Source organism: Sphaeramia orbicularis, chromosome 6 (genome assembly GCF_902148855.1).
Source record: "Sphaeramia orbicularis chromosome 6, fSphaOr1.1, whole genome shotgun sequence".
Taxonomy (NCBI): domain Eukaryota; kingdom Metazoa; phylum Chordata; class Actinopteri; order Kurtiformes; family Apogonidae; genus Sphaeramia; species Sphaeramia orbicularis.
This window is the reverse complement of record NC_043962.1, coordinates 10,445,755-10,468,199: the sequence shown is the minus strand read 5'-3', so window position 1 is coordinate 10,468,199 and position 22,445 is coordinate 10,445,755. Positions and strand designations below refer to the sequence as shown.

The 22,445-nt window shown below is 38.9% G+C and overlaps 1 protein-coding gene across 1 annotated transcript in view; it reads right to left on the bottom strand.

Annotated features, from left to right (window-relative positions):
- Positions 1 to 4,494: 4,494 nt before the first annotated feature.
- LOC115421520 (rab GTPase-activating protein 1) overlaps positions 4,495 to 22,445 on the bottom strand; it is a 166,044-nt gene continuing 148,093 nt past the window's right edge. Inside the window, exon 15 of the mRNA XM_030137443.1 lies at positions 4,495 to 4,932. Coding sequence (XP_029993303.1) covers positions 4,866 to 4,932 — 67 coding nt within the window. The 3' untranslated portion in view covers positions 4,495 to 4,865. The remainder of the gene's footprint in view (positions 4,933 to 22,445) is intronic.

The following is a 22,445-nucleotide window of genomic DNA, read 5'->3' as shown; positions in this document are numbered from 1 at the left end:
ACGTGTAGTAAAATATTACTGATAACTGATTAGTTATGCCTTACACTATTGCGTTACAGCAAAAAGTAATCAGTTACTGTAATGCATTACTTTTGTAACACTGTTTACACCCCACACTGAAAGGTGCCAGTGTAAAGAGTTAAAGCTATACCGTGTGATGTGGCATTTTTACACTTTTCTTTTGTCATCTTTAAATGCTCCTAATAAGTGTGTGTCAAACTAAAATGTAAAAGAAATCCACCAGGTTTTGAAACTCAAAAATGTTTAATTCTCATATATTTCTAATAAAAATCCGACCAATCATTTTAGTCGGTCCGAATGAAATAATTGGCCAAACCTGACTGAGCCTCCTGTCAATCATCCATTACGGCTGTTCAGCATCCGATCCATTATCGCCGCCTCACATCCCATATGTGTCCCTCTGAATCTGACGCTTCACTGGCGCTGCTCCTCCTGTCACTGACCACAGTCTACTGTCTAGGATGTGTTTGGATAGAACTGACATGCACATGTGGAAGGGAAAAAACGGATTTATGAACAGAAACAACAACTGAGGGGAACAAACGGGAGTCTGATGAATGAAGGATGGAGATAAAAGTCCGGAAGTCAGCTGTACTGGACTGAACAGGTCTGCATAAAGCTCAGCTTTTATGACGGTGGGACTCATCCAGGTACATGTACATGGTGTCACACAATGTAAGATGATGTAGGATGATAATTGTATGGACTATGAAACCTCAAATGTCCACGGAAAATTCACGGAGGCCGCGCGTTCACAGTGCGCGCGCCCATCCCCTGGGCACTGCAGTGAAGACCCTGACCCAGTACTGCACAGACCAGGTCTACTGATGGAACAGGAGCCGTGGGCCCACGGCAGGTGGATGATGCATCTGATTACTGAGGGAGGGGTCCGCGGACACGCCAAAACGGACCGGACCTCCGCCTCTGCTTCCTCCTCTGTTTGCATCGCGCATCAGGAGAGAGGAAGAGAGAGGAGGAGGAGCCTCAGAGCTCAGGCAGAGGGAAGGGGGCGGGGCTTTGGAGGGAGGCGGGTTGTTCATGTTCAAACTTTTACTAAGTGCTGTGAGAAATGCCACATCGGTAGGTATAGCTTTAATCGACTTTCTGACCACTTCATCTGTCAGTGGTTGTAATGTTTTGGCTGGGTGGTGTATTTTCCTTTATAAAAAGATGAGATGATCATTAGTTAACCATAAGAGTCTGCATCCCTGTCCATATTTCAAAAGCAATTCACACAAAAACTGCTTCTCAAATATGTTTAATTTAAGTCTGTGTTATTGTATTTTTGCCTCATGTGCTGATACTGACTAAATTCTGCACTGTCTGTATTTATTGGAATTACCTTAGGTCGTTTTTAGAGCAAGGGTTAGGTTTTAGCTTAGTTAGAAACAGGGATTGTTTTCATAATAAACTGAACTGTTTTTATTAATGTCTTGGGCCCCCGTTTATAAGCTATGAATAGCTTCCGGGGTCACCCTTTTAACAAAATCATATTTTGCTGGTAATTATGAATACAAGTTGTATACGTATTTTAAATGATTTGTAAATAAAATAATAATAACTTTATTTGTATAGCACCTTTAAAAACAAAGTTTACAAAGTGCTTTGACAGAGGGCACAACAGCAGGATACATGAAGAAAATAAAAACACTAAAACAGAAGCAACACAATTAGAGAGATGTATGAACAAGTTAATTATCAAACAAGATCAAATTTAAAATTAAAGCTAAAAATTAAGGTTAAAAAGGCGGCAGACATCACATAAAAGCAATTCTATAAAAATGTGTTTTAAGAAGTGATTTAAAAGATGTTACTGATTCCGCAAGCCTGATCTCCTCGGGCAGGCCGTTCCAAAGTCGAGGGGCCCTGATGGAAAATGCCCGGTCACCTTTTGATTTAAGCCTCGACTTTGGAACAGTTAGGAGCCCTCTGCCCGAGGATCTAAGGCTGCGTGCTGGCTCGTAGTCAACTAGCATTTCTTCTATATAACTTGGGGCCAGGCCCATTCGAGCTTTAAAAGTGATCAGTAAAATCTTAAAATCAATTCTAAAACATACAGGGAGCCAATGGAGGGATGCGAGGATAGGAGTGATATGATGGTGTCTGCTAAAACCAGTGAGAAGCCTAGCTGCTGCGTTCTGGACCAGTTGGAGGCGAGACAGTGATTTTTGGCTGATGCCGGACAGAAGTGAATTACAGTAGTCAAGTCTGCTGAGTATGAATGAGTGGATGATTGTTTGGGACTATTGGTTTGATTTTGGAAATAGTTCGTAGCTGGAGAAAACAGGATTGGATAACTTTATTTATGTGTAGTTGGAAGGAGAGGTCTGAGTCAAATATTACCCCGAGATTTCTTGCGGTGGGAGTAATGTTTGAGGAGAGGGGACCGAGGCTATTTTTTATTGCAATGGTGGAGTTTGGTGGACCGAACAGTAGGACTTCTGATTTGGAGTTGTTTAGTTGAAGGAAGTTCTGGGCCATCCAACGGCTTACATCATTGAGGCAGTCAGACACAGCAGCAAATGTGAACGCTATTGCCGTGTTTCCGCTACGTGGTACCGGCTCGACTCGACTCGGCCTTTTTGTGTTTCCATTATGAAAAAGGACCTGGAATCTGGTACCCGGTACTAGTTTTTTGTTATCACCTCCACCGAGGTTCCAGGAATGTGGACAAAATACTAAAACATGACGTGTAAACACTGCAGACCACTGATTGGTCCGAGAGTCGTCTCTGTGACCCGCCGTTTTACAAAAAACAGATGTGGAAGTTTACAGTAAATATAGCGGTAGGTTAATCCGCATGAGGACAGCCCAAAAAACTACACCATGGTTTGTCGAGGAGGTTCAGACATAACAATTCAGCATGAGCGTGACGAGACAACACACAACGACTGAGTTTATCAGCAACTCTGTGAGCAGACGACATGGAAGTAACACACCGCATCAAAGTGGGTAGTATCTTGTAATGGAAACGGTCTCCAGGAATAGGATCTGGTACCCGAGTTGAGCTGAGCCGAGTGATACGCTTAACTGATGATGACGATGTGAACGCTTAACTCTTTAAAACCTGATGTGTCACTTCTGACGCACCCTGTGCATATGCAGTTTGGATGGCTGTAACTCACTGTCTGTTTGTGCAATTGGAGAAATTCCAACAGTTTCTGAAACCTGAGATGTTGTGCTTCACCGGTTTTATTGGGTCATTATGGTAATTTCCCTCATGCCTGTATTAGATGCAGGAGAAGAAGCTGTTTTAGCAGAATTATAACATGCAGTAAATCGTAAATGACTGCTAGATTTTGAAAGATCTGGGAAAAAAAGTGCTCTGGAAAAAAGGGTAAACAGACTCACTCCCAACATATTTTTTAACCTTTTTATAATCAAAATAAGAAAAAAAGTCCAGTCAGACCATTTTAGGCTTATGGTTTAAAGCAGAGGTGTCAAACTCATTTTCTTCCGGGGGCCACATTCAGCCCAATTTAATCTGCAGTGGGCCGGACCGGTAAAATAACAGCAAGACAGCCAGTAAATAATGACAACTCCAAATTGTTTTAGTGCAAAAAACAACATTCAATTCTGCCAATATTTACATTTACAAACTATCCAAACAAAAAGGATGTGAATAACCTGAAAAATTAAATTGGTTAAGAAATGTAAGTACAATTTTATCAATATTCTGCCTCGACTTATCATTTTTACATGTGTATTACAGATCAGATCTACAGAGGCACAAAACATTTAGTAACAGGCAAAATATTGTTAAAATTGCACTTAATTTTTCTTAGACATTTCAGGTTCATATTTGTTGAGGTTATTCATATTTTATTGTTAAAGGATAGTTTCTGAATGTAAGTATTTTCCAAATTTAATGTTTTTAGCACTAAATCAAAGAGAAAAAAAACTGGCGTTGTCATTATTTATAGATTATTATGATTTTATTTTTGAGTTTGATGCCCTAACTTGAACTTTGCAAATTCGTCCCGCGGGCCGAATTGGAACCTTTGGCAGGCCGGTTTTGGCCCCCGGGCCGCATGTTTGACACCTGTGGTTTAAAGGGTTAATTGTTGCTGCTTCAACTTAACGTGAAGAAAGTTTCCAAAATGTCAAAACAGAGTGTGTGACTGACTTTCACATTACTTCCATGGGTGTGTCATTAACGCATGAAGCCTGAAGTTGTATCCTAAACTGTTCCAGGTGATAAACTTCTAATACAGCGATAATATCTACCATCCAGCACCGCTTGGCTTTTGACCATCATTTCAGTTTCAATAGCAGTGATAAATCAATTAGATTGTGTAATAAAACATCACAGACTGTGTGAACTGTCAAACCAACGCTGTCGAGCTGTGACGGATCTGATGGAATAAAGCCCGCCCCCGTCTCCAGATAATTACATGTCATGCGTGGTTTTGGAAGCACAAACGCACAAACAAACACCCATACTGTACATCCAAACACCAAGTTCCGAAATAAATAAGTCGCCATTAAAAAAGAATCAGTATTTTATTAGTGCCGCCTCTGTAAACAGTAAAAACATAATAACAACATAGAGTAAAGTGGTATTAAAATTAACTTGGTGCGTGCCTGTACAGTACACAAAATAAACCAGTGCCAGAGTCAGTCTTCTGTCAGATCCAGATTTCACGGTCGGACCTGAAATCTGGTTGTGACCTAAAAAAATCAGCTTCACTTCACGCTACCTGGTCTGGCAGGTTTGGAAATCCTGCGGTGACGTGCGACGCTGGTGTGAGTCATTAGGGGTCACATGAGGTTAAAAATGAGGATTAATTTTTCCACGTTATGCAGTGTAAACAGTGAGTGCGTTCTGTTCGGTCACGACTTGATCAGATGAGCGCCGACTCCCTGACGTTCTTCAGTGGGAGGCTGGTCTGGTATCTGGACGACAGCTCCCTGAAAACAGAAAAAAAAAAAAGGAGAAGGGAGGAGGACAGATAATTATAGAGCGTGAAGGAGACGTACAGTTTAGTGGAAACTTTTACTGAACCACAAACAATACTTCACATATTATTGGAGAAGTAAAGATAATGTAATTTAACACAGCAGGAGTAAAAATGTAAATCTTCCCTACCTTAGACTGCCGAAGAAAGACTGTTTCCTGCTTTATACTTTATTTCCTTTGGGTAAATATGTTAGTTTTATCCCATAAAGATCCAAACAGACACTGACTCTGAAACCATCTACTGATCTAAACTGTTTAATACCTGTAGATCCATTAATCCTATCAATACATGTAAATAATTGGTGAAAATACAGTTATTAATCTTTTTATAGTTATCAGATTTGACCCATTTGGACGTTCAGAGGCTCTGTAGTTACCGTAGAAACGCAGTTATCTTCTACAACATTGATTCATCAGGAAAACCCATGGAGTTGGATCAATGACAGTGGATGGACACACTTGTTTTTACGTTCAATTAAGGATATGTTTGCTGAAAAAGTTACTTTTTCTCTAGTTTTCACCGTTTTAATATAATAACCTTTGAATTTACTGAGTTTTCTTGAACATTTATAAAAGATATAGGAAAATAAATGTAGGAAAATACATGATTTACACTGAAAAAACGCAAAATGCCGAGTATGATATTACAATAATTGGTGATAAACCGCTTAAGAAAGGTTAAATAGAGAGGAAAATTCATTTGGGAACTGACACAAACCGACCCATTTGGACGTTCAGAGGCTCCGTAGTTACCATGGAAACACCATCATCTTCTACAACATTGATTAACCAGTAAAACCCATGGAGTTGGATCAATGACAGTGAATGGAGACACTTGTTTTTATGTTCAGTTAATGATATGTTTGCTGAAAAAGTCACGTTTTCTTTAGTTTTCTCTGTTTTTGATGTAGTAACCTTTGAATTTACTGAGTTTTCTTGAACATCTAAATTAGATATAGGACATTAAAGGTGGGAAAATACATTATTTACAGTGACAAACAATAAATGCAGAGTATAATATTACAATAATTGGTGATAAACCACTTAAGAAAGGTTAAATAGAGAGGAAAATTCATTTGGGAACTGACACAAACCGACCCATTTGGACGTTCAGAGGCTCCGTAGTTACCATGGAAACACCATCATCTTCTACAACATTGATTCACCAGTAAAACCCATGGAGTTAAATTAATGACAGTGAATGGAGACACTTGTTTTTACGTTCAGTTAATGATATGTTTGCTGAAAAAGTCACGTTTTCTTTAGTTTTCTCTGTTTTTGATGTTGGTTTTCCACTGTAAGTCGCTTTGGAAAAAAGCGTCTGCCAAATGCATAAACATAAACATAAACATAGTAACCTTTGAATTTACTGAGTTTTCTTGAACATCTAAATTAGATATAGGACATTAAAGGTGGGAAAATACATTATTTACAGTGAAAAACAATAAATGCAGAGTATAATATTACAATAAATAGTGATAAATCACTTAAATGTTAAATAGAGAGGAGAATTCATTTGGGAACTGACACAAACAGACCCATTTGGACGTTCAGATGCTCCGTAGTTACTGTGGAAACACCATCATCTTCTACAACACTGATTCACCAGTAAAACCCATGGAGTTGGATCAATGACAGTAGATGGAGACACTTGTTTTTACATTAAATTATTGATATCTTTGCTGAAAAAGTCCCTTTTTCTTCAGTTTTCTCCATTTCTGATATAATAACGCTCAACTTTAATAGGAGCTTTTATGAACATCTATGAGGCCAGGAAAGTAAATACAGGAAAAAACCTGAAATTCACTGAAAAAAATGCAAAATAAAGAGAATAATATTACAATAAATCAAGGTCAAGGTCAGGTTTATTTCTATAGCACATTTACAACAACACAAAGTGTCCAAAGTGCTGCACAAGGATATTGGTAAAAATGCAAAATATAATAAAACTAATAAAAATATATGTAAATAACCAATATATCAGCAATAAATGGTGATAAAACATTTAAGAGAGGTTAAATAGAGAGAAAAATTCATTTGGGAAGTGACATAAAAGTAGCACTGGGTCTTTATGGGTTAACTATCGGGACCATTATCAGTAGAAGTGAGTATTTAAGATTGTTGGAGAAGTTTCCTACATCACTGTGTCGTGTCAACAGAAGCAGAAAACCTCAGTTTCAGGAAGAAGCAGAATACAAAAACATCCGCCTCAGTTAATCCTGGGGTTTTAAATGTTGTATTATATTTCTATTTGCAGTTTCCACCTTTGGTTTTCATACCAGCGCAACCAAACAACACATCTTCCCCTCCGTCCACTTCATTATTACCCATTCTTTTCTGTAGTTCTCTCATGTCATATCTCTTCCTACCAGTAAAACACCACATATTTCTGAAACTCCACCAAGATTCGCATTCTCAGCATCTCAAATGACTTGTTGCTCACCAGCCAAAACCAACTAATAGAGTAAACGTTGGAGGCCCAGTAAACCACAAACATGTGAACACACCCTATCTTACCACTTCATTAGCAGAAAAACAGTCATGCCAAATCACAAATCAGCACTTGTTTGTTTTACTGTTTCATGATTTAACCCTTTAACCCCTGAAATGTCTGTGGTGAGTGTTCTGCATATCTGATGTATTCTAAACCTTCACAATTCAACCGTTTGCTCAGTAGGAATAGACCTGATGGAATAGACCTTGTTCTTCCTATAGACATCTGAGCATGCTCAGTACACCCCCTGCTGCTTGTAGAATGGGGGGCAAAACACAGAGCAATGAGTGAGACCAACTCACTATAAAAGCAGATGGTTTGGGCTTTTTTGTTGTTTTTTTTTTTTTTTTCAGCGTTTTCCTTGTGTTTTTTTTTTTTTTTTAACTGTTGTTTGCAGTGTTGTGATTTTCCTTTTTTTTTTTTACTGTATTTTTCCAGTTTTGACTGTGTGACTGCTATTGGAAGTTCTACCAGGTCATCATCATATCTTATCGCGCCAATGCCAAATCCATTCCTGGGCAGTCCTATTTGCTTCCCGAAGGTCTTGGTTGGAACATTCAATCAAATTTTATTGATAAAGCGCCAAATCATAACAAAAGTAATCTCATGACACTTTACATATCGAGCCGGTCAAAACCAGACTCTCAAGCCAATTTACAGAAACCCAACAGAATCCTTAACGGTGCGGGAGACTTTTGTGACCAATTTTTCATCAAATCTGTAAAACCTCAGTCATATCCTCAGTATCATGAATCTGTAAGTCTTTCTGTGATTACTCACCTGAATCTCTTGCATTACGGCAGGGGTCTCAAACATGCGGCCCGGGGGCCAAATGCGGCCCGCCAAAGGTTCCAATCTGGCCCGTGGGATGAATTTGCAAAATGCAGAAATTCCACAGTCAAAGCTGTCAAACTCATTTTAGTTCAGGTTCCACATACAGACCAATATGATCTACAGTAAAATAATAACAGCAGAATAACCTACAAAAAAGAATGACTCCATATTTTCTTCTGGGTTTGATGTGAAAAAAAAAAAGAAAAAAAATAATATTACATTATGTTCATAAATAATGACAACTTCACATTTTTCTCTTTGTTTTAGTGCAAAAAAATAACATTAAAGAAATTATGAAAAAACTATATGTACAAACTATCCTGTAACAATAAAATGTGAACAACCTGAAATGTTTAAAGAAAATTAAGCACAATTTTAATAGTTTTCTTTCTGTTACTCAGTGTTTAGTGTCTTTGTAGATCTGATCCATGTAGAAATGATACGTTGAGGCAGAATATGGTTAAAATTACATTTATTTTTCTTGAGAAACTTCACTTTTTTCAGGTTATGCACATCTTTTTGGTTTGGATAGTTTATAAAAGTAAGTATTTTCATAATTTAATGGGGGTTTTTTGCACAAAAAAAAGACAAAAATTTGGAGTTGTCATTATTTATAGGTTATTATGTTATTATTTTACTGGTCTGGCCCACTGGAGATCAAATTGGGCTGAATGTGGCCCCTGAAAGAAAATGAGTTTGAGACCCCTGCATTACGGTGAACAATTTCTTAGTGCCATCCACCATAAACAAACCATGTGTTTACAAACAGAGCTGGGAGGTCACTCGGGCATCTTCGGAATTTTGTCGCGACATGCATTGTGGTAGTTCGTGCAGCCACCTAGTAGCGGCAGCGGCAGTGCAACCATATGATATTACATGGATGAATCAAAACACGATGTGGAAACGGCTGAAACTTGGAAACGGCTGAAGGAATGTGCATAGAGGGAAGGGAGCTCCTTCTGTTATCGCGTCGTTTCTGCAGCAGCTACTGCTGCCAGGTGGCTGTGCAAACCTCCGTTTCCCACAATGCACGTCGCAACAAAATTTCGAAGATGCCCGAGTTTCCTCCTGGCTCTGTTTGTAAATAAATGGTTTGTTTATGGTGGATGGCACTAAGAAATTGCTCACCATGAAGCAAGAGATTCAGGTGAGTAATCCCAGGAAGACTTACAGATTCATGATACTGAGGATATGACTGAGGTTTTACAGACTTTTTTTTTTTTTTCTTTATGGGCTTTTACGCCAGCGGCAGACACGGGGAGAGCTTGCTCCACACAGCCAGGCTCTGGGATCGAACCCAGGACCTTTAGGCTGTGAAGCCCAGCGCTAACCACTGGGCTACCGTGCTACCCGAGGTTTTACAGATTTGATGAAAAATTGGTCACGAAAGTCTCCAGCACATTTATTAAGCAAACGCTTGTGACTGGTGACAGTGGAGAGGAAAAACTTCCTTTTAACAGCAGAAACCTGGAGCAGACCCAGACTCCTGGAGGATGGACGTCTGACAGAACCAGTTGGGGTTAAAGAGAGAGAGTAAAGGAAGAGAAAAAGAGAGAGAGATAGAGCAACTGGGGGAGAGGAGGAGAAGTTGGGGGAGACACATGGTTTCGACCGGCTCGATATGTAGTGTCATGAGTAGGGATGGGAATCGGGAAGCAGTTCTTTTTTGAGAACTGGTTCCCAGTAGCTCGATTCCTTGTAATCGTTTGCCTGCCTGCTTATCGATTCCACCTTCGTTGTGCATGCGCGATGACGTCACACGTACGCTGCATTGTTTTGGTCAGAAAGTGGCCAACATGGCGTTGAGGCAGAAACGGTCTAAACAGATGACACCAGGTCCACTGGAACACTGTCAAAGCTTCCATGTCTTCAAAAGGGTGGAATCCCTGCAATATCCTCAAACATTTGTCCACAGCATGTGACTCATTTACAGGAATGTCACGTATTTGATACTCAGCGGCGCTTGTGAATGTAGCGGCAGAGTGAACGCAGGGCTGGTTCCGAAGGTAAGAAGGGAAAGGAAATGAGGTGCACAACAACGGGAGACAAGCCAAGCCGAGTCGAACCGGTTCCATGTAGTAGAAATTTGGCAATCGAGGAATTAGTAAAGCATCTTTAGTTTCACTTTCACTGTACGCCCCCCGCCCCCAAACCGGCCCGGTGTCATCTGTTATTATTATTTGTACATACTGTATTTGTTATATTTTTTGTGCAGATGGAAATATAAAAGACAGTTAATGCAAACCCACCTGTTTGTACTCTCTTATTCCCTCACCCAATGAGAACTGATAAGAGAATCAATAAGGAATCGGATCAATAAGCAATATCGATAATGGAATCGGGATCGTTAAATTCTTAACGATTCCCATCCCTCGTCATGACATAACTTTTGTTATGATTTGGTGTTATATACTTAAAATTTGATTGACTGATACTGGGACAAAATTCAAATCCTTGTTATTGCTCAGTGTGTTCCAGTTCACAGTTCATGTTCAACATCCTAAATCTCTTATTCATGTACATTCTGAATGTTTTATTTACTAAAAACCTGTCAAACTTCAACTCCTCTCTTTGTCTTTTTCTGTTATTCCACCTGTTTTAACCTTAAAACACACAGTAAAACAAAACCACTGAAGAAAAGGAACAATTCACATCAGCACATTGACCTGGAATCATGTCTCAGGGGTTAAAGGGTAAACGCATAAACACATTTTTGGAACCTTTACGTCGATCTTTAGTTGTAGTAAATGTTAGCAGAATGGTGTCGATGCTTATGCGTATACGTTGGACTCTGTGTGACCTGGTATTTGTTGTCAGAGCTGTTTTTACTCTGCTCCATCACACCACTTACAGCTCAGTCTGCTTTCACTCCACATGACATAAACACCACTGCGGCTCTTGGATGTTGGCTTAAAACGTCTTCCTTAAACTGTGGCATGTGAAGGCAGCATCTGCGTCTGGAATAGCAGTATGGGAAGATCTGTGGGAGTGTGTTGAGTGTGTGTTGGGTTGAGGGGTTGTCGTTCGGCCTCGTTTTCATTGTGTGTACGTGCAGCGATTACCCTGAGCAGGTTATCCACGGTGGCTTTAGCTGCATGTGGCTGGAGACAGACCCAACCTGATGGTAAACATCTATTCAACCCCCAGTCTGGCCCGACCACAATACCAGCCCATGGAGGTAATTCAATGGAAGGACCGACACTATAGTGACGGCGCTCCTTAACCCGGGCTTCGTCGTATACCGGCATATGGTCGAGTCAGTCTGTCCGACCATTAAAATGTAGTGTGCACAAGCCTGTGGAGAAACCAGCGAGGTGGGCCCCATGCTATTCAGTCCACAGCCTTTAAATGAACCCAGATAATCACTTTAAACCCTGAGGGGGGAAAAAAAAAACCTACAATGCTATGGCTAACATAAAGACAGAAAGGAGCAAATGCGCAAAAAAACGAAGCTGGAACATAAAAGAAAACCGAGAAGTTGGTGAATAATACACCTCATGCCACCCACGAACTACGATTACTAAACAACTCCACATGGAAACAGGGTTCGTACACGTTTTTCAAGGTCAAATTCAAGCACTTTTAAGGGTTATTTTCAAATTTTTCACCTTAACGCTACATATCTACAGGAATACACATACTCAGGATTATGTTTTAGACTTTTTTATCACAGTGATGTACATTGTATTATGCTACAAACATCTAAAATTATGTTTCATAAGAGCAAAAAGTTTAGAAATTAAAGGAGAACACAAAGTTTTCTCCAAATAAAAGTGAAGCCACTTGTCGTTCTTCAGACACACTCGCACCGAGAAAAAATTAGGATAAAAATGTACCTGGAGTCGACCTGAGAACGACCTGACAATTTTCTTTTTTGACGTAAAGTTTTATTTTTCTAAATGTATCACCTCTCTGTAAGTAGCTTTGGCTTGAGTTAACATGAAAAAATAAATAAACCACTTCACAGAGTTCGAATTGCAAGCACTTAAACTGAAATTCAAGCACTTTTCAGACCTTGAAAACACATTGAAATTCAAGCATTTTCAAGGATTTCAAGCACCACGGGCTGAACTCACACCTGCATGGGTAATGACTTGACTAGTTTGTTATATGAAACTTCCAATCATACCTACCAGACACTGGAAGACACTCAGAAGACTTATTCTGAGCTCCTAACACATCAATTCCAGGTAAAAAGAAATGCAAACTAGAAAAGCACTCGGAGATCAGATCAGTGCCCCCCCCCCCAGATCACCACCAAAATTTAATCATTTGTTCCTTGTGCCAGTATTAACATTTCCTGGAATTTTCATACAAATCCATCCATAACTTTTTGAGTTATCTTGCACACGGACAGACAGACAGACAGACAGACAGACAGACAGACAGACAGACAGACAAACCAACGCCGGCAAAAACATAACCTCCTTGGTGGAGGTAATAATTCTGCTGCAGAGTTTAGTGAAGCAAGTGAGGTGTATAGATGTACAGATGTATAGAAGATGTAATCAAATCTAGTACATATAGATAAGAAATACCGGATTGAATGGGCTCTGCATGGAATTCTACACTGGTCCGTGTAACCACCTACTTTCCACCTCTATTCAAAAGGCTGGTTCCTGCCATCACACCCATCCCACCCATCCCACTCAAGTTACCCCCTACCAATGCAGGAAACAAGCACTTAACCCTTTATTGGACAAGTGACTATTTTTAGTCCGATCAGGTTCATACTGTCTACTGAAAATATAAAGATTCCAGATTTTTTAAAGAAAAAGTTGATGTTTTTAACTTCACATGTTCCGGCTAAACACCTGTAGCCTCCTTCAGAAGGGTCACATGACGTTACTGTGACGTGTCTTGTCAGCTGTTTTATCCAGGTGTATCAGACAACAGGGGACGACTATGCCCCCTGCTGTCTGGCATCAGCTGACAAAGACAAGACACATCACAGTAACATCATGTGACCCCTCTGATGAAGGCTACAGGTGTTTAGCCGGAACATGTAAAGGGAAAAAAATCAACTTAAAAAAAAAAAATCTGTCTTACGAAATGAAAAAGGAATCTTTATAGTGACTATTTTTGGTCATTTCGGCATGAATTGCAAGACAGCGACAGCAACAGTTATAGTGAGGACAGCAAGGCAACAGTCTCAGGTCCAATGTGGTCTCCAGGGTCTGGAAGGTCCACCTCTGCATGAACAGTGAGTGGACCTGCTTTGTTAGGTATCAAGGGTTTTTATTGTCATACCAGCACACATTTACATGAGATGGCACGAAGTTTGGTACTCGAGGTCCCAGATTTAGCCCAATAAAGTCTATAAATAGCCAATATGTACAAGAAAAACACCTTTGTATAATAATAAAAGCTAGAAAACCACTCGGAGAGCGCAGACCTCCGCCAAGGCAGATCAGTCCCCCCCAACACACATTTAGCACCAAAATGTAATCATTTGTTCCTTGTGCCAGTATCAACGTTTCCTGAAAATTTCATCAAAATCCATTCATAACTTTTTGATTATCTTGCTAACAGACAAAACAAACAAACAGACAAACCCCGATGAAAACATAACCTACGCCGTTCCTTGGCGGAGGTAATAAAGAAAAAAAGACCTATGTATAAAAACACTGATGGTACTAATGTAAGTATTGATGTTTCAAAGGGGTAATATGTATCTTGACAGGTGTCTGTACAAGTATTTATGTTGTAATGTTCTGAAAGTGATGTTCTAATGTTCTAAATATACATGTTCCTTTCACCTTACATGTGTTTTTATTGTATTTTTTTTTTTTTTTTTAAATATAGACTTCTTGGATTTTTTGGGGTTATTTTTGCCACTTATGGGTCAGGAAACAAATATAGTCACTTCAATGACCTTGATTTTCTACATGACAATAAAAAATGTTGAAAAATTTCATGAAGACAATAAAGTCTTGTTACGTCCTCCAATAACAAACTATGGTTGAAATATTGAAATTCAGAGTATTTCTATGAGTGAACTATAAAGGTTAACTCAGTGGTTTCCAACCTTTTTTGGCTCGTGACCCCATTTTAACATCACAAATTTCTGGTGACCCTGGACATACAAAACGGAGACTCTTTTTTTTTTTTTTTTTTTGCTAAAACTAATTTGTTTTTGATCTGATTTGGTTTTGATTTGATCAGCTATACTACGCTGCAAATAAACGTTAATTTTAGAGGACATTTAGTCTATATAATGTATATTATTATGGACGGAGGCAGTAAATCCAGGTGTAGATTACTGCACAAAGTGAGGATTTGATTTTCCTTGGTCAGGATGTGTACAGTCAGTCTAGCTTGGATTTACAAGGCTGACAATTAATACTGAACAAACAAGAACTCAAACTATGAATTATGAAAGAGCTGCAGCATCTGAAACTGACCACAATGAACATTTGACAGATAAACAGAACCACAGTGCTTCAGTTTCAGCTTTGGTTTGTCATGTCTTTTATGGATTGGGATTAGAATAGAATAGAATAGAACAACAGACAACCCTCTAGTGGCGCATAATGTAAACAGTTTAAAGAAGAAGAAAGAAAAGAGAAAATATACAGGGTGAGTCAGAAAAAACGCTCTTTCCATTTAAAGAAATTGTCCTGCTAAAACGGAAACACTGATTTTTCTTTTGACCATACAGTCATATTGACGTGGTTATTGAGCATGTCTGGTGATGTAGTCATAGATTTATTGCATTGCATAAGAGAGAGAAGGTCCACTGTTTATTGGGCACTGAAATACCTGCCAACACAATGTATGCCACAGTGAACAAACTTGAAATTGACAACAATTACAGGAGTCGGGGCTTTGCTTTCACACTCAGGACATAGGCCTACATGACGGTGCCCAGGGAGTTTTCATCATGGAGAGACCACAGCGATTGCAGGTATTATTTCCTCATCGAGTTGTCTGTTTGGGTCAGGAGAGAGAGTGGCCACCTAGATCCCCGGACTTGACCCCCCTTGATTTTTTCTTGTGGGGGTATCTTAAAAACCGTGTGTATCAGACTGTTCCACAAACTCTTCAGGAACTCCGAAATTGCATCACGGCTGAAATCCAAGCCCTACGACGAACACGAATGGCGAGAAGAGCTGTGTTAGAGATGCGACAACGAGCACAGATTTGCATCAATCTGAATGGTAGCCAGGTTGAAGGTCGTGCCGGACGACTTCGTTGAGACAAAACATTTTGATGGCGAGTAAACATGCTGTAATGGTTGACAATTTCAATTTCATTCACGGTGGCATAAACTGTGTTGGCAGATATTTCGGTGCACAATAAACAATGGACATTCCCTCTGTTATGCTATGCCATAAATCAATGATTCAATCGCCAGACATGCTCAATAACCACATCAATATGACTGTATAATCAAAAGAAAAATAAGCATTTCCATTTCAGTGGTACAATTTCTTTAAATGAAAAGAGCGTTTTTTCTGACTCACCCTGTATATACAGAATAAAAACACGCATGTCACCAACCAAGAAACAGTAGAGATAAGTATATATTGCATTTTGACCTTGGCTGAACACTATGAATATATGTAAATATGTCCTTTGCGAGGACTGTCTGTCAACTCACCACATATTTTTATTAGTAAGGATTTTTTTTTTTTTATCAAATACTAGAAATTTCAGGTGACCCCACTTGAATTCCAGGCGACCCCACGTGGGGTCCCGACCTCAAGGTCGAACAACACTGGGTTAACTGGTTGTAATGGGTCACTTGATGAAGTTTACTGTTGTAGATAATTTGTAAAAATTGTTCTTTTTGTTGTTATATAAAACTCTACCTTTTTGTTGCTCTGAAGTTGCACCAGGTTTAAGCTGGATGCTTGATAACAATCCCAACCCACAGACAGTGTGGTTGGACTTCAGCGAGCATACAGTCCATATCTACTGTGTAATCATCACACAAACCTGAGTCTGAAACCTTGGGAGAAAAACAATGTGGATGAGATCAGTTGGATCTAACATGGGAGATGTGTTGACATGCCGAGGCTTGACAGACTCAAACCTACACTTATCATTTAACAGTATTGATGTAAAGCAGGGGGGATTATGAGTGTGTGTGCAGGCTGATTACAAAATTAGTACTGATATATTACCTTTTATAGCTCTTATTTCAGCGTGAAGAAGCTCAGTATGAGGCGCACTAAGAGGCTCAAGATTAGCTTTTAGTGTTGACTTTATGGATATATTATTTTTGGGTGAACTTCCAGAAGTAATTATGGCACTTTAAGCAGATAAAAGAGAAAAGACTTACCGTATATTTTGGTACACAATAGGAGGGGAATGTTATCTTAACCCATAAAGACCCAAATATCCATTGTATACCAAAACCATCTACTGATTTATGATATTTAATACCTGTTGATCCACTAATCCTATCAATAAATGTAAATAATTGGAGTAAAATAGTTTGTCATCTTTTCATGGTCATCAGACATGATCCATTTGGACGTTCAGAGGCTCTGTAGTTACCATGGAAACACAGTCATCTTCTACAACACTGATTCACCAGTAAAACCCATGGAGTTTCCAATATCTGTCATGTTTAACGGTTTTCTTCCAGTATATTAGTACTTTGTGATCTATGTGATGTTTTATTATGTTGGTCGTTTGTCCAGGACAACAGATGGAAATTAGCTTCTCTGCTAAATCTGGTGCATGCATCTTATTCTTTGCAACTAATGCCAATACACACTGTCATGTATCTGAATAAATAAATACAAACACAACAACAGTGGATGCTTGGTTTATGTTCAGTTAATCAATCAATCAATCAATCAATCAACCTTTATTTATAAAGCGCTTTTCATGCACAGATGCAACGCAAAGTGCTTTACAGAATTAAAAACAATTACACAATAAAAACAGAAAAACAATTACAAAGAAAACCCCTCCCTCCCACCCTCCATACTAGACACGCACACACACACACACACACACACACACACTTACACATGCACACAACAGGGAGACATGGCATGGCACTGAGGATCAAGGAAACGCCACCTTTGGGGCCGTCCACACTGGGAGGAGCCGCAGGCCGTGCCATCGGGGGGACCGGCACCCAGGCCCCCCGACTCCGACAGACAGGTGGACCCCCACATCGAAGGGAGGACCCCCAGCCAGCCGGGCCAAAGGGACCCAAGGACAGTACCCCCACTAGCAGACCAGACACAGCTCCCAGTGTGGAGGACCCCCCTGAGGAAACACTGGCGTTAAAAGCTAAAGACTAAAAGCATAACATAGGACTAAGAGAATAAATAAAATAAAATAAATACAGTACCAAGAGTAAAATACGTAAGATTATAAATAAAATAGAATAGATAAAGTATCAGTGATAAATAAAACAAAATAAGAACAAGAAGAGTTTAAAAAATTAGTTAAAAGCCTGATTAAAAAGCTGTGTCTTTAATCTTCTTTTAAAAATAACAACAGTCTCTGCAGTCCTGAGGCTCTCCGGCAGGCTGTTCCACAGGTGGGGGCCATAGTGGCTAAATGCTGCCTCACCATGGGTTTTTGTTCTGGGTTTTGGTATGGTTAAAAGGCCAGTGCCGGAGGACCTCAGGGTCCACGAGGGTTGATATGGTAAAAGCAGATCAGATAAATAGGAGGGCGCAAGGCCGTTAAGACATTTAAAAACCAGCAAGAGAATCTTAAAATCGATCTTGAAGCGTACGGGGAGCCAATGCAGCGACTCTAAAACCGGTGTAATGTGCTCCCGCCCTCTGGTCCTTGTCAGCACGTGTGCAGCTGAGTTTTGTAATAATTGGAGATTTAAAATACTCTTTTTGGGAAGACCAGAGAGCAGGGCATTACAGTAATCTAAGCGACAAGAAATAAAAGCATGCATTAGCACCTCTGTACTGGCCTGAGAGAGAAACGGGCGGACTCTGGCTATGTTTCTTAAGGTGATAAAAACCTGTTTTTGTTATATTTTGATATGTGGGATAAAATTCAGCTCAGAGTCAAAAATCACGCCCAGATTTTTTACTGATTGTGTTGGTTTAAGATCTTTTAGTTAGTTAGTTAAGTTTAGTTAGTTTAGTTAATGACAAATTTTACTGAAAAAGTCATGTTTTCTCAAGTTTTGTCTGTTTTTGGTATGATAAACCTAAAATGTAGTCTCAGCATGATGATTAAAGTACCTATTCAGTGAATTTAATACAGGAAAATATCTGATTTTTATTGAAAAAAAAAAAAGCAAAATAGAGAAGATAATACTATGATAAATGGTGGTTAATCCCTTAAGGAAGGTTAAATAGAGATAAAAAAAAAAAAATCTTTTGGGAAGTGCCACCAAAGTAGCACTGGATCTTTATTAGGGGTGTGTATTGGCAAGAATCTGGCGATACGATATAAATCACAATACTACGATTACGATACGATATATCACGATACTGTTAAAAAGGCAATTTTTATTGGTTTTGGTTCTTTTTTTAAAGATTATTCCTGGAAGAATGGAATTACACCAGAAATATGCACAAATACTAAACACATTTTTATTTGATCCCAACAGGATCTAATGCTACATCACAAAATGTTCCTGTTAAAACTTAAATTCTGTTTTACAGACACTACAGTTTAAGATCCTGTTCAAATGTTCATATTCTATTAGTTCAGAACTAACATCAGAACATTATTTTTGTGCAATCCAAACAAAGGAACTAACATTATTTAATAAAAGAGTGTTAATCAATAATAAAGAAAATATAAAAAAAACAAAAAAACAAAAATGAACCTCCACAATATCTGCATTTGAATAAATACCTACAAATATCAATACAGTACTTTTTAACCTGTTAAACCCTGACCATATTTTCAGGGGAAAAACGCCTAAAAAGACATACCCAAAGTACATGAAGAATTACTTCACAATAATAAGGTTCATATGGATGTTCTTGGTGTCTATGGACATTTACAGACCTCACAGAATCTATTCCCATTGTCTAAAATATTGTATCTATTACTATGCCTCAGTAAACTGTAACAAACTAAAAGAGAAATTGGAATTTTTTTATCCTTGCCTGTTTTTTTTTCGGCTGGATTGACGATGACATGCATAAATTAATTGTTCGTGTCGGAGATTTTTAATAGCGTATATTTCACCCCACAAAGATTAAAAATCATGTTTGAACATTAAAGTTTGCACTAAAATACACTTTTGATGTACTTTTATTAACATTAGGGTCTAAACTTTGAGCAAAAGTTGAAAAAAACATTCATTGTCCTGATTTATTATATTTTTATACTAGATGAATATTAATATAATTTTTTCAACCTGCTGGCGGGCTGATAGGGCTAAAGGGGTTTTTAATATCGATACAGGATTGTAAAATGAAATATTGCGATATATTGGAGAACCGATATTTTCTGACACCCTAGTCTTTATGGGTTAATTTGGTCAAACTTTTACAAAATACAGCAACTTAAAGGGGAGGTTTGTGGAAGAAGATGCCACGGTAAATACATGGAGCGTTTCTTCTGCAGACTGAGAAGGAAGTGTAGATGATAGATGATGAACAGTGGCTCATGGATGTACCACTCCCCACTGACTTCACTGCCATTCTGGATGAACTGAATCTTCTCTAAACGCTGAAATCTGAAGGCTTTCATGTGTAAATCACTTAAACTGTCGTCAACCAGGACATGTGCTATTTTCACAGCATGAATACGCTGTAATCTTGAGCAACTTCCAAACAGTGTGTAATGCACTACTGACATGACCCGACCACGACATCTTTGGACTTTTTCACTAAATTCATTGCGGTTCTTGGACCAGGACGCCTTTTACAGTGAACATCTCAGCCTATCCAATTCCACTATTTGACAACAGTAATCCTTTAATATTTTTTAGTTTTCTTATTATTCATTGTTGCATGAAACCAGTCTACTCTTTCTCGTGCTACCCACAACTTGACCAAACCGTCAATATGCACTGGGTTTCATTGGCAAACATTACATGTATTCATTTTGCCAATGGATTCTGAGCCTTTTCTTTTATTGTCGTCTTCTCCATCCTCAGTTTCCATCTCACACAACCACACAATTATACTTCATTTTAAGGGGAACATTATTATTTGTTTGGTATGAGCCAAGAACCAGCTTTCAGGGTTCCAAATCAACCAATATGGTTCAGAGTTGCCTGCTTGCCATGTTGGGCTAGAAACTCGCATGCCTCAACTGGCAAACAGACTGGAGCAACTAAACACAACACACCAGACATGTTTTTTTTGGCGGAGCTGATAATTAGAGTGACTTTCCTTTCACCTCTATTGAAAGCTGCTCATTTGCAGTACCAAGAAAAAGTTTTGTTTGGCGTTGAAGGATTTGGATGAAACTAAAGTATTGAACGATTTTCCCAGAATATGAGACAAGGCACTAAAATAGTCGATTTTTAAGTGCCCCTCTGGTTTCCAAACAACTGTTGTAAGAAAAGCTAATAGATTTTTGCTCATATGGCAACAAAAGCCCCTTTTCCACAGCACTTCTGTTCCAGAAATATTTCACCTTTATTCTGGATCGATGTCTGTGAAATGGTGAAATGAAATGGTGGGATCATTTGGTCCCACCTCTGTAATGCCTCTGGAGGTAGTAGCGGAGCTGTGATGAAGGTGGAACCATGATTCCGGAACGCTATGTAAAAGGAACACCTCTCATTCCGCAACCAAGGTGTGACGTTTCGACAGGGGCGTCATGAAAGGTAAACGTTGTGGACCCTTCATGAAACTCAGAATCTAGTTGATGTGTCGGAAAGGATAACCAACTACCTAACATCACTTGCGTTGGTGTTAAACGAAACTGAAACTTAACATGCTTTCAACATCCGACTCCCTACTTCTACGCCTCTATTACACAGCGGATTCTATGTAAAATTTTCACATCTTCTAACCTGTGTCCACTGGACCCCTTCCACTGCTCTATGGGCCCCCCACAAATGCTGGGCCCCATGAATTTGTCATGGCACCCCAGTGTTTCGATGATGTATTGCATGTGCGACCCCCATGCTGGGGGGATTTGAAAATGAGCTCGGGCTCTGTACAGTTAAACATATTAACATGACCAGAAAGATGTCAAACTGGGGAGACGCCGAGATCTGCGAGGTGTTTTCACTTTGGGCGTAGGACTCTATCCATGCTAACATTTGTGGAACGGTGAAAGACTCTGGAGAGGTTAGCAACACCGCTATGCTCCAAGGTTATAATAGTTTTGGATTTTTCATTATAGTTTAGTTTTATTTAGTTTTGACTTTTTTTTTCTCTAATTCAGCTAGTTTTAATTCGTTTTTAGAGCAGGTTTGCTAGTTTTTATTAGTTTTCATTTATTTGTAAATGCTTAGTTTTAGTTTAGTTTTAGTATTAATTTTAGTCTTGTCGTATCTTTTATCTTCTTCGCCGTCGTATTCAAATAAATCCCAGACAGGACTCTGCTGTTGTCTCCCAACTTTAGTCTGCATGTTTCCAGGTAGAGTGGGGACCAGAAGACGACTCTAAACGGCAAGTGACAAGAAGTGTCAGACTGTGAAGTACCATATGGTGCCGCTAGCTAAAATTGCTAGAGCGAAATAAATCGATTTCATATCAATCAGACATTGACAAAGACAAAAATGAAGAGAATTTTTTCCATAATTTTTATACGTTTTAGTTTGTTTTGTAAGCATACAATACAGTTCCAGTTAATTATTATTTTTTCTTTTAATTATAGTTTTTATTTTTTTCAGTTAACAAAAATGTTTTTTCAATTCTAGTTTTCGTCATTTCGTTAGTTTTCGTTAACGATAATAACCTTGGTTTCAACCGGCTCAATATGTAGTGTCATGAGATAACTTTTGTTATGATTTGGTGCCATATATTTAAAATTTGATTGACTGATTGATTGATTGATACTGGGACAAAATTCAAATCCTTGTTATTGCTCAGTGTGTTCCAGTTCACAGTTCATGTTCAACATCCTAAATCTCTTACTGATGTACATTCTGAGTGCCTTATTTACTAAAAACCTGTCAAACTTCAACTCCTCTCTTTGTCTTTTTCTGTTTTTCCTCCTGTTTTGACCCTGAAACACACAGTAAAACAAAACCACTGAAGAAAAGGAACAATTCACATC